Raw genomic sequence first — 12,756 nt, 5'->3', positions numbered from 1 at the left:
CAGCCAGGCCCCTTGTCGTGGCCAGAGTGACTTTCCAAGGTATCCTGGTCACAGATAGAACCCTTTCAAGTTCCCAGGCTGCCTGCAGAGAAGCTGCTTGGCATTAAATCCAAACCCCTTAGGAGTGAGCCCGCTGACCTCAGCTGCATTTTCATTTCCTTGCTACTCTGAATGTGCTTCGCACATTGATTTTTCTCTCTGCCCAGAATGTTCTTCCCTCCCAGCCCCCAATTCAAATGTGTCCTTTGGGATAATCTCACTGAGAGACTTTCCTCACTCACCAGGCTGGCTAGGGGCCTCCTCTCTCCTTATGTTCCTCTTTGTGTCTCCTTCCCTCCATTTTCAGTCAGGGAGCTCTTAGAAGAGGCCAGGATGGGAACAGAGTAATTTCTGGGATTAGGTCAGGCCAGAGAGAGCCTTGGGAAATGTCTATTAAATGGCTAACTCAGCAAGTCTAACAGCTGAAGATGCTAGGAGTCCAGTATTTTCCAGCCTCAGCCCCTGAGGCCCACCCCCTTGTCCTGGCTCCCAGCGGCCACCAGGAGTCACCAGCTGCTTAGTGTCTGCTGAGCCATTCTCCAGTCTCCTGGGATTCATGGCTGGAAAAGCCAGTGTTTCCAGTAGCCACCAGTACTCCATGCTTATGTGTCAGGCACAGCGCTCTAATTTTCAGGCAGTGTCTTATTTGTTTCTCTCAAGCTCCTTGGGAGGTAGTTTCTTTCTTTCATAGGTGATAAAATTGACACTCAGATGAAGTATTGTGAGATCACACAGCTGGTGCAGCTGGATCATGACTTTTTTTTTTTTAAACAACAAAATAACATTTTGAGAATCTGGGCTCCCTGTTATGCAGGGCACCCTCCCCCACCCTCTGTACCCAAGCTGTGTGTGCCCTGCTGCCACCATTACTGGGGGATTCTAGCCTTGTGTCTAACCCTAAAGCCCTCCCTGTGTCCTCTTTTTTCCATTCTGGGCTCTGGTCACCTAGGCCTGATTATGGAGGGTCAGTGTCCCTTGAAGTGTGGGGCATGCAGAGCCACAAGAGTGAGCTGAATTTGAATCCTAGGAGGCTGTTACCGTCTACACCACTTGGGGCAGGGACCTCACGGAGGTGAAGACGGCTGTGAAGGCTGCTTAGGTAATCTAGAAAAAGGTGTTGTGAAATGATGGACTCAGCTCTGGGGACCCCAACCCCTCTGCTCCCTGTAAGCGTTCCCTTCTTCATTGGTCAATCTGACAGCACACCCTTGGGGCACAGTTGCTTCTCCTCAGGGAGCACATGCATAGCTCAGCTTACTTGGAAGGAATGCTTCCTGGAGGAGCAAGTCTGGAAGGGCCAGTGAAAGGCCAAGGCATTCCAGGGAAGGGGTGGGTGTGGAGGAGGAGGGGCTGGCAAGGAATGAGCAGGGGGAGCTCAGAGGAGAGGCAGCTGGGAAGGCTGCCCCCTCCCCCTAGCCTTTGAAGTTGGTAGCAGAGAGGGTGAGGAGAGAGTCCTGGGGCTAAAAGCCTCTCTAGGCCTTCAGTATCCTCTGCCTTATAGGTCTGCATACCTTCCAGGTTTTCAGTCCTCAGGTACTCGGGCTACCTGCCTGAGTTGGGTCTCTAATGACAAAACTGAAATGGCCTTTCCCTTGCTGTGCACGTGGGCTGAGGCCCAGAGAGGGGCCAGGGTCCTGTGCAGGGTCACACAGCAGAGGTGGGATAAAAACCCAGGACTCCCTCTTTTCTGAAAACTGCCCTCAGGTTCTGCAGAGAGGGTCTGGCCTGGTCTGTTCCAGGCTCTGCTCCCAGTGGTCTTCTACCGAGAGACCTTGGGCAAATCACAGTGTCTTCTGGGGTTGGGGAGGAGGATTTTCCTCACCTGTGATACTTGCAGTCCCAGAGCTCTGGGCCTCACCAGAGGTGACACAGCTCTTCCCTGGGGCTGGTCTGCAGGCAGGAGTACTGCCTTTTCTGTCTGCCCCGGCCAATCCGACTTGAGTGAGCCTAAGACTTGACAGGGAGAAACGACCAGAAGCCCTCATTCTAGGCTCCCACCGCCCCTTGGTCATGTCCCTGGAAGACACACCTTAGCTGGAGTCTGCTGTTTCTGAGTCTTCCCCACCAGATGTGAGACCCTTGGTGATGGGGATGAGATCTGAGTCATTCATGTCTCCAGTGCCCAGAACAAGACCTGGGCAGTTTGAATTTGATATCCAGTAGTGATTGAATAGAGGTGGTCATGGCCCTCAAGAAGTTCTCTGGAAGAATCCTAGTGGCACCAGGTGTGGACCCACCTGTGGAGAGTCAGCATACCATGTCTGTGTACAGGTTGTTTTCTTCCTCTGAACACACATCTACTGGTCAAACATATTTCCGTCTTCTCTGCACATTATTTCAGTTAATCCTCCTGGATTTTAGGACATTTGTATTGTCTTCTCATTCCCACTTTACAGATGAGGAAAGCAAGGCCCAGAAAGACGAAGGGGTGAGCCTGGCCTTGGCTGATCAGGGTGGCCAGGGGCTTGAATACAGGACTTCTGACCAGGTTCCTTCCCTGCCCCTCACAGGAGCAAGGGGGTGACGAGAACAAGAAAGCCACTTAGGTGTTTAGCACGCAGCATGGAAAGCGTGTGAACCCTAGTTGTGATTTCATTTCTGTTGTCTCAGGAGAACACTCCAGGAAAATATTCCCAGACCAGAGCTCTTAGAAACAGACATGGCAGAAGTACTTGTTTTTTTGGCCAGTGGGACCAGGGGAAAATGGTCCAGGAACAAGATGCTCTTTGGCATTCACAGGGTTCTTGGCAGATCAACAGTGACAGAACAGTCTAGGAGGAAACTTAACACTGCTTGCGTCAAGTTGTAGGATTTCAGGACAAATTACAATTCTCTTTTTCTAAACTAAGATTTCTGTAACTTGGTTGTGTTTTTGTCGTGAAAAGCTTCTTTGTAATGAACAAAATAAATGCAAAAATTCAGAACAGCTAGATTTTGTTGGGAAGCCACTCAGGTTAGGCAGTAGCCCCCTAACTGACAGCTGTGGCTGGTCTTGGGCAGGGAGTGAACACAATTGCCTGGGAAATGATAATCCAGAGGAGGGTTTGCTTTCTCCGGGGTCGGATGGGGGGTGGTGGTGGAGGCCAGAGAGTCCAATGGCTTGAATTTCAATTTCTGACCATCCTGAGAAGTCTGTGTGTTAGTCTGTGATATTTCTGTGTGGTGTTTTCACTCTGTCTAGGAACTGAGCTGATCTAGCTTAACATAAGAGCTGGATAAGCCCTTGGAAATCATCTCCTTCCACTCCGTTCAAAGCTGGGGATGCAGAAGCCCAGAGGGGAAGCTTGTCCCCATCAAGTGGTGGCAGGGGTAAAGCCAGATGACATCCTCCTACTTGCCTCTCTGGCTGGCTTGTGGGTCGGGGGTGGGTCAAAGGTCAGAGAGGAAAGGGATCCAGGCGATGTGCTCTGAATTTGGCTTCACTGTTTGACCGTTAATTCTTTTGGAAGGCAGCTATGCTCACCACTATACCACCAACGCTCATTAATTCTTTTGAAGGAGGCCAAAATTTAGCTGGGGTGCTGGGGTGGGACAGTTAGTTTAACTCTGTCACCCAGTTAAGACTAAGCCTCTGATGCCAACAGCAGTCTCAAATGTGGTATGCAATGTACACCCTCCCTTATTTCTGTGGAACATTCCTTCCCTTGACAGCCCTGTGTGACTATGAGGCTGGAAGAGAGCAAGGACCCGAGCAGTGAAGGGAAGGTCACAGAAGGTGGGGGCAGGTGACAGTGAGGAATGTTGGTGGTGACCACCTGGTGCCACAGCCTCCGTGCATCCTTCCTGGATCCACAGTATTATCCTCATGTTTCCACCAGGACATGGAGCCTCGGTTCCCACAGCCATCAATTGGGAGTGAGGATTTAACTCGACCTTCTGACTCCAAAGTCCATGCTGCCATCTCTCATGCTGCTGGTAGGAGTGTCAACAGATACCATTATTTTGGAGGCCAATTTGGTAAAATCTAACAAAATCAAATGCTCATATAGCTTTCTAAGTCTCAAATTACATATTTAGGAATTTACCCAATATTTTTACTGGAACAAATTTATAAAGAATGATGTACAAAGATGTTGTTTTTCACTTGCTAATGGCAAATGGATGGAGACAACCTAAACATCCATCACTATAGCAGGCTTAAATTATGATACATCCAAACCATGGAATAGAAGAGAGCCTTCAAACAGAAAGAGGGAAACTTAATTATATAATCCCATGTATATAGGAAGGCAATGTGTATGTGTATAAGTTTTATGCACAGAAAATATCTGGAAGAATGCATATTGCACATACCCAGCTCTGGGAAGAAGAGAACCGTGGGGTCCCTCCCTAAACAGACTGAGCCCTGGCCCTCAAATGTGGCTGTGAGCAGCCAGAGGGACTAGGCCGGTAACTGGGAATTTATTTCCTCTTCTCTGTATTTGTTTTATGGTTTAAAAAAGGAAGGCCTAGGAATGTCTTTATAAAAAGCATTGTCTGTTTGGAAAGGTCTATTTACCCAAATCTTTATATGGAAAACTTCGAAAACTGAATTTTTTTTTTTTTATTATTCAACATTTTATACATAATAAATACAAACTTTTTACAGCCACTGTAAAGAAAGCACATCTGCACAGAGGCACTCCCTCCGAGCCTGGCCCCGTGCACTGTGATGTTGGATTATATGTCCTGGAGGGAGGGGTTCTGTTTAAAAAGGAGGCATATTTTTACAACTTTTGTTTTTGTTTTTTTTTTTTAAATAAAATTAGCAGCTCTTCCAAAAAATATTTTAAAATATAACAAAAGATTTCAAATGACTCTCTGGGAATGTGGAAAATCCAGATTCAAGGACAATTCGGCTAGCTAAAGAGAGAAGACAAGAGCGGGTAGCCAGAACTGCCTGATTTAAGCACTTGGAGGATTGTTTCAAGTGCTTTGAAGATTTTTAACATGTCAGAGAACTTGAAAATCTTGAAAAAGCCACCCTTTTCATTTCTTTTTTAAACTTAAGAATAAGTTTGATAAACACAAAAAGACCTCAAATAGATCAACAGGTTAAGAAATGCAAAAAACAAAATAAAAACCCCAAATCACAGAGAAGACTCGTCACTGGGTACTGTCACTGAAGTGATCAGACGACTAACTGAAGATTTCTCCAGCTATAACCTGACTTTTGGTCAAAATCCCATGGGGACATTTGGCAAGCATTTCAAGTTTTTAAAGATTCTTAGGAGGGATGGAGTTTTCAAAGCATAATACAACTTTCAGACTGAATTCTGCAAATTTGATTTCTTAAGAAAAAAAAAAAAAAAAGCAACTGCAAAACCCCCTCGTCGCTGGGTTCAGCTCTCCCTATCGCCCACAGAGACCTCCTCGGGGCCACCTGCCACTGCGAGCTCGCCAACCTGTGGAGAACGCTCCTCCCGGCTCTCCCGGTGATAGGGAGAACTTGTCAGTCTGCACTTGTGTGCGGTGTGCCATCCTTTAGTCCTTCTGCATGGGCAGCTGGTTTCCTCCATGACCCACAGGTTCTTCCTCCCAAGGAAACGTTGAGTCAGGGGGAGCTGGGAAGCTGTACTTTCTGTGGGGTTTGGCTGCTGGTCTGGAGCAGCCACAGGCTGGCCGGCTGGGCTTGGGCTTGGGAATAAAACAGCGCGAGGGGCCTCCCCAGTAGAGAAGCTCAACAAGGGAAGTATGTGTCCCCAATTTATCTAGAGGTTCCGACTCAAAAGGTATTGATCAGGAGAATATATGCTGCAAAAATTAAGATGAAAAAAATACCCAAATACAAAAAGAACATTAAATCAGCTCGTTTCAGATCCGGAAGCTCCATTTCTGCTTCAGCCGCAGCCTCCTTTCTATTAGTCTATGTGATGGATCAGAATTGGCTATGAGTGCAGCCCCTCCATATTAGCTCCACTAACACTAAATGAATGGCGTAAATATTAATACAAAGGACACTGTTACTGTTTTAAATCTGTTAGCTGTGGAAGAGATGTGCATTAATGCAACTGGCAATAAACTCAGGGCAGCCCACTTTTTTTCCAATAAGGTTTCACTTTCTCAGTCTGGGGACTAACTGTGGGGAGGAGCCAGCCTCTCCTGAAATCCCTCCTTCTAGTTCCTTATGTAGCCAACATGATCTGATTAAACTCAATCAGATGAGCAAAAGCCACCTGAAGAAAGATGAGGATCTTTGCCACATCCTTGTGGCCACAGTAATATACTGTACGAGTGCCCATGATCAGTTTCTCTGTGACCGTGCCCCGAATGAGGCCTGGTCTCCAGTCTCATATAAAAATGGACCACTGATAGGCCTGAGGGCTGTCCCCCTCTGCTTCTAGGGCCCACTAGGCTTTGTGCTATGATAGGAGAGATGACATAGAAAATGACAACAAAAAAAGGCACAAAATATTCAAAACGTGGGAGGAGTGCACCAGGCTACCCAGTCCCATGCTCCTTCTTGTTTTTGCTCTGTTCAAGAGTCATCATCATGCAAAGGTGCCTAAAGAACAAGAATGGCCAAACGCCAAGCCTGGCCTTGATTGTAGCAGTAATGGCTGGGTAAACCCATCATCACACCAGTGTGATTTCTACATCCTCAATCTTCTCTGCTGGCCTTCGGTGGTTCTGTGTAGGTGGAGGGGGAGCTGCCCGGACCTGAGCAGGAAACAAATACATGGATCGTCAGTCAGCTTCCTGATTCAGTGCCTGAAGCATCCACATCCCAACAGGTCAGTTTATCCACAGTCATGGCCACCCCAGGGGTCTCAAATGCTCTGAATATGAAAGCATGTGCTTCCAAAGTAATTCTCACTATTTTTCACACGAAGGAGTTACTGTTCTGTTGAAATGTGGAACCCACAAATCAGGTTCTTGCCTCGGCTGAAAGCTTCATGGGCCTAAGAGTCACCATAGCCCTAAAAGCCTCATCCAAAGGAAAGGCCTGGAAGTGGAACCCAGAGAGAGCAATGCTTGGAGAACTGAACATCTTTCAGCCTGTCTTGGAAGGAGAGCTGCACGAGATAAGACTAGAGAGGTGGCCTGGGGTGAAGTCATGAGGCCTCATAAAGCCATGTTAAGAAATTTGAGCTTTACTCTGTGGGCAAAAAGGAGGCTTTGGTGGATTTTAAACAGTAGCAGTAAAGGTGTGAAAGGATGACTGGGATAATAGTTTGGAGAAGACGGGGGTGGTGGGCAAGAGTATAGGTAAGAAGACAACTTAGGAAGCTCTTGTAGTCAAGTGAGAGTTAATGTTAGCCTGACCTAGCCATTGGTGGGGGTGGGAGGAGAGAAAAAGAGACTTGACAGTTGTCTCCAAGGTAAATGTGGCAGGATTTGGTGATGACTATTTGTGGGAGGCAGGGCCAGGGAGCTATCAGGAGTGATGCCAGAGCAGTGGTAGAAAGGAGGTTCCGCTCACTAAGACAGGCAATATGAGAGAAGGAGCATGTCTGGGAGGGAGGACAACTAATCCACTGTTGCTGAGTTTGGGGCTCTGGTATGTATACACTGAGATGTCCACAAGGCCGAAGCTCAGGGAAGAGACTGGATTGACAGTTGTAAGTCTGGAAGTTGTCAGTAAATGAATGGTTATCAAAGCTGTGGGAATAGATGAGTTGGAAGAGGGAGAGCGAGTTTAATGACTTCAGGACAAGCAGCCCATGGAAGAACCCCAAGGAGCATCAGCAGAGATGGGCTGAAGCAGAGAAACCTATATAGTTCAGTGAAAAAGAAAGGGCCAGAGAGCAGAAAGCAAATGAGCAAAGGGCTGTGGAACAAACTGGCCCACTTCTCCCCATTCCCACCCATACCCAGCAGTCTATGCTGCCATCTCCTCTTGCTTGGACCACTGCTCCAGCCTCCTAATGGCTCCACATGTCTGTTCTGCCACCTTCCATTCACTCTCACTTAGTTGCCATAGCAATGTTTCAGAAATGCAAAATCGGTCACATCACTGTCCTGCTTACAACTTTGCAATGGCTTCCTATTACACTTAGGATAAAGAGCCAAAGTCTTTAACAAGGCACTCAATACATGTCTGAATGAACGAAGCCAAAGGAAGTGAGTGGTTCAAGGAATGGTGTCAAATGCTGATAAGCAGTTCAAGGAAAATAAATGCACTGGGTGCGTGTGGGAAAGTTAGGACCTTGGAGCCATTTCACAGGGAGTTGGGGGGAAGGAGTTGATGGCACGGAGTGAAGGGTGAGTAGAGGTGATCATTTGTAAGAGTAGATTCTCCTTGAGAATAGAAGCTCTTAAATATCAAAAAGCATGAAGTATATCTCATTTCATCTCTGTTCCTCAAAAGAGGCCAAATATAAGCCTGGAAAATAGGTTCTCAATAAATGCTCACTAAGAAAAAGTGCTCTTGTTTCACAGACCACTCTGACACTCACAGAGCTTGTAGTTAAATACACTTCCATGGCTATCTCACCAGGGCTCAGTGAGAAAAGTGCCAGTGTAGACTAGACCTTCCAAGTTGTGCTGATTTTTATAGCCCTCACTTTTTTTTTTTTTTTAAAGATTTATTTATTGGAGAGAGAGAGAAAAAAAGAGCACTTGCATTCACAAGTTGGGGGAGGAACAGAATCCTCAAGCAGACTCCCTACTGAGCGAGAAGTCCAAGGACACGGGGCTCAATCCCTTGACCCATGAGATCAAGACCCGAGCCAAAGTGGAAGGTCTAAGCTTAACCGACCGAGCCCCCCAGGTACCCCTTATAGCCTTCATTTTTTTTTTTTTTTATTTGACAGAGAGAGATCACAAGTAGACAGAGAGGCAGGCAGAGAGAGAGAGGGAAGCAGGCTCCCTGCTGAGCAGAGAGCCCGATGCGGGACTCGATCCCAGGACCCTAAGATCATGACCTGAGCCGAAGGCAGCGGCTCAACCCACTGAGCCACCCAGGCGCCCCATAGCCTTCATTTTTTTTTTTTTTTTTAAGATTTATTTATTTGACAGAGAGAGAGATCACAAGTAGGCAGAGAGGCAGGCAGAGAGAGAGGAGGAAGCAGGCTCCCCGCGGAGCAGAGAGCCCCATATGGGGCTTGATCCCAGGACCCTGGGATCATGACCTGAGCTGAAGGCAGAGGCTTAACCCACTGAGCCACCCAGGCGCCCCCATAGCCTTCATTTTTAAGAGCTCTTTTTACTGTCCCCAACCCACCTGACCCTTGCATGGGGGAATGAGCGTAGCACAGTGGCCACAGGGGGACATTAGTTTTTAACTTTCAACTTAGAAAAACTGTGTATTCTGTAACCCTGCCAGATAAGAGACTTACAGGTCGCAGTTTGCCATATGAGGTCTCAGGAGTATGCCTTGATGCCTGTGAAAATCCCGGCGATTCGGCAAGGAAGCTGTTTTCTAAGGGGAGGAACCAAGCAGCTCATTTTATTTGTGTTGTTGAGCAGTAAGAATGCTAATGCAGATCTGTCTGCTCTTCAGGTGAACATGTGGATTTCTGAATGAAAATGAATTTAGATCCATGCCAGGAGAACCCTTACCATTTGCTGAGGGAGAGCGTGGGAAGTACTGGGAGCTCCTCTTATCTGGGCTGGGGTAAGGGCTGCTGGGAGGCTGGTCATACAGCGGCAGTGGAGGCAGGGAGCCCGGCAGCTTGGGGGAAGGAGAGATCTGCCACAGAGGAAAGAGAAACTACCAAGTGCTCACACCTCAGGAAGGAGAGGCCAGCTGGCTTCTCTGACTAACTCAAACATACTACTTTTCTCTGCAGCTCAGATAGAACTATACACAATTTTTGTCGGCCTCATTAGAAGCACGTGAGCTTAGGATAACAACCCCAAAACTGATTTTGTGATGCATATAACTTTTTCCTCAGAGATCTCATTACACTACTGATTATAGTTTATCGTAAATAGTCATCAGGTCAAACCATTCTCTAGAGTTCTACTGAAAATCTACTAACTTGGTCAATTCAATAAATCAAGCGAAGAACAAAGAAAGGGGACAAGTTCTATTTTTTTTGTGAAAATAAAATAACTGGCTGTGTCTGACTTCCTCAGGTTTTGTAAATGTCAGACTAAGTGGTCACAATGTCACACAAACAAGGTGGAGAGACATGTTCCTTCTGGTCCTGGATCTGCCAGGCCTGCAGTGACCCACCCGATTTAGGGTTTTCCTGTGAAGTCAAGTTTTGCTATGATGAGCTGAGCACAGAGCCACATCAGTGTAAGGGGGCTCCGGCAGGCTCATTAGTCCTCTAAAAAGGACTGGCAGGCAGGCTCTGACAGCGATGGAAAGAGCAGTATTTTTCACTCCCTAAACTAACTACAGAGACAATACATCCCTCTCTGGTTTCTGTCTTTCTAAACTAACTAACTACAGAGACAATACATCCCTCTCTGGTTTCTGTCTTTCTACCAAACCATTCTTTTGTATGTCACATACAATTTATCCTTTCGGTTAACTGATTCAGAGCACAGAAAGTGGACAAATGGAGGTGTAATACGGCCATTACCCAGGAACCGGGTTGGTGAGTCTCTGCTTTTCCAAATTCAGTTTTGCAGAAACCTGGCAACAGAGGGCTGGAGTGGGAAGGTGGGGCTGAGACTGTAGCCCCAGTCTGCATGGGTCAACCACCACTTGGGGACAATTTTCTTTAAACACCTTTAAATTCAGTTTTCTCTCCTCTCACGTACCTGAATCTCTCTCATCCGCGGAGTGTCACCATTTTCTGAGGCTGAAAGTTCTTCCACTAGCACCGATGGGAAAACGCCAATCCGCCCACTGAATTCCCCTTCCCAGAAGCCATCGTCATCCTGGTTTTCTTTGTTCAAGATTCGGATGATTGCTCCCTCAGGAAAGGATAATTCATCATCTGTCTGGCCCTCATAGTCATAAAGTGCTTTCACGAAACAGACTAGGTAGCAAGAGGGAGAAAAATGCATAAGGACATGGACAGCCAGGTTCCTTCTGCAACCACCCCTATGCTCACATGACAACTAAAAGACCATCATACAGGGTGACAGTACAGTGGTCATTTTTTTACTCACTGAAGATCAACTTCAGGGTTCTACTGTAGAGGATAAATGTGACCAAATAACAGAAAACATAGAACAGGAATAAAGTTTTGCTTTTTAACCCACTGAAGGCTGACTCCGGGGCAATACTGCTTAGGCCAAATGTGACCAAATAAAGAGTGCCTTGTTTCAGTCTTTACCACTGGCATCTCCGTTGAGGCTGCCTGAAACGAGCTCGGCCTCCGTGGAATTGCTGGATGTGTGTGACCGACTGTCCAAGGCAGCCAAGGACTGCAGCATACTCAGTAGACTGTTCGAGGTGGGAAACTGTAGGTACTTTTCTGGCACATAACCCACTTGGCCAACTTTATTTCGAGCCTGAGTAAAAGACATGTGACAAAATAGGTTTGCACACACAATCTGGACAGGGCAAAACAGGAACCAAAACAAACTCCTAAAAATGTCATGAGAAGGGGCGATATGAGCAAAGGAATATACCTTTACCCAGTCTTCCATATCTCCATCTTCAATCACTTCTAACACCTCATGTTCCTCAATGGTCAACTCATCTGGTTGAGAAGCCTGCAATGTAGGATGGTCATGGACAAAATTAAAAAGGTTAGATAAAGAGCAGATGTGTGCTGGTCATAACAAAAACTGGGGATCAAAATACTGAAATGATTTTGGAAAACATACTGAACATAAAAATTTAAGGGTTGTAAAACTATCGCAATGAGGTGAAGTTTTGCTTTAAAAAACTAAACAAAATAAAGCCACAACAAAAACTGGAGAAACGGAATCCTCAAGAGGCCATGAAGTGCCATGAACACAGCACTCTGCTGGAAGCAGGGGACCGGGGCCCCGGCTCCAGCTTACGTATCTAGTGGTTAGGTTATTCAACTTCTTGATGCCTCCATTTCTTCAAAATGATAATCCTGCCATTCTGGGGAGGATGGGAGGGTCAGTATGGGATGAATAAGCTGAGAACCACGAGGATCTGGGAAGCACAGGCAGGGCAGCAAGCACGGTATTAGAAGCGCGCAGACACTGCATGGAGGTGCGGACTGTGAAAATGCAAACAGCTATGTACATGGACCGGATGACAGCTTGAGCAGTGCCGAGAACTGATCTGGAATCACTGTCTGATAAACAATGGCCAAGAGAAGAAAGCTGGGAAGGAAATGACTGAGACTGGTCACAATTTGGATTTCTTATGCTCTAGCTTAACTGTGGAGACTGGGCTGGTCCACTGAGATGCTTCTGTACAAGCTGCTAATTGGGATAGTTTTATTATCTCTGACCGCAGGACCCACCAGCACCGGCGACCCCGATACTGTTCCTGAGACTGCAGAATCAAGAGCAGACACTCAGGGGCTCTGCAGAGGGGCTGGAGAGAAACTGTGTGGCTGTGCTTCCTAAAGAGACTTGCTGTCACATGTAACAGGGAGAGGCCTGCTGGCATCATCTGGCTCTCTGGTCAACGGGCTTAAAAGCATTCCCCAAGTCCCAAGATTAGTTACAACTATATAACCAAACTATAAGACCACATAGCTTTTCAAATATCACAATCTCCAAGTGTATATTATCTCCAAGTTACACAAGCAAAAATAAGGCAAGATAATGGGTCATTTTATTAAGACTCATTTCCCATTTCACGTGCATTATAATATTTCATCAAACCCAGATTCTGGCTGTTGCCACGGCTTCTTGAGATGTTTAAATAGTATTGAACATGGCTGACCAGTCACAGAAATCCTC

General features: G+C 46.7%; 1 protein-coding gene across 1 annotated transcript in view; it reads right to left on the bottom strand.

Annotated features, from left to right (window-relative positions):
- Positions 1–5,287: 5,287 nt before the first annotated feature.
- Positions 5,288–12,756, bottom strand: part of FCHSD2 (FCH and double SH3 domains 2) — a 297,456-nt gene continuing 289,987 nt past the window's right edge. The window contains exons 15-20 of the mRNA XM_047690735.1: positions 11,497–11,580; positions 11,199–11,376; positions 10,678–10,898; positions 9,523–9,652; positions 9,300–9,382; positions 5,288–6,678 (exon numbers count right to left, since the gene is read on the bottom strand). Coding sequence (XP_047546691.1) covers positions 6,595–6,678; positions 9,300–9,382; positions 9,523–9,652; positions 10,678–10,898; positions 11,199–11,376; positions 11,497–11,580 — 780 coding nt within the window. The 3' untranslated portion in view covers positions 5,288–6,594. The remainder of the gene's footprint in view (positions 6,679–9,299; positions 9,383–9,522; positions 9,653–10,677; positions 10,899–11,198; positions 11,377–11,496; positions 11,581–12,756) is intronic.

Source organism: Lutra lutra, chromosome 10, assembly GCF_902655055.1.
Source record: "Lutra lutra chromosome 10, mLutLut1.2, whole genome shotgun sequence".
Taxonomy (NCBI): Eukaryota; Metazoa; Chordata; class Mammalia; order Carnivora; family Mustelidae; genus Lutra; species Lutra lutra.
Note: the sequence above shows the minus strand (reverse complement) of the source record. Positions and strands in the feature narration are given on the sequence as shown.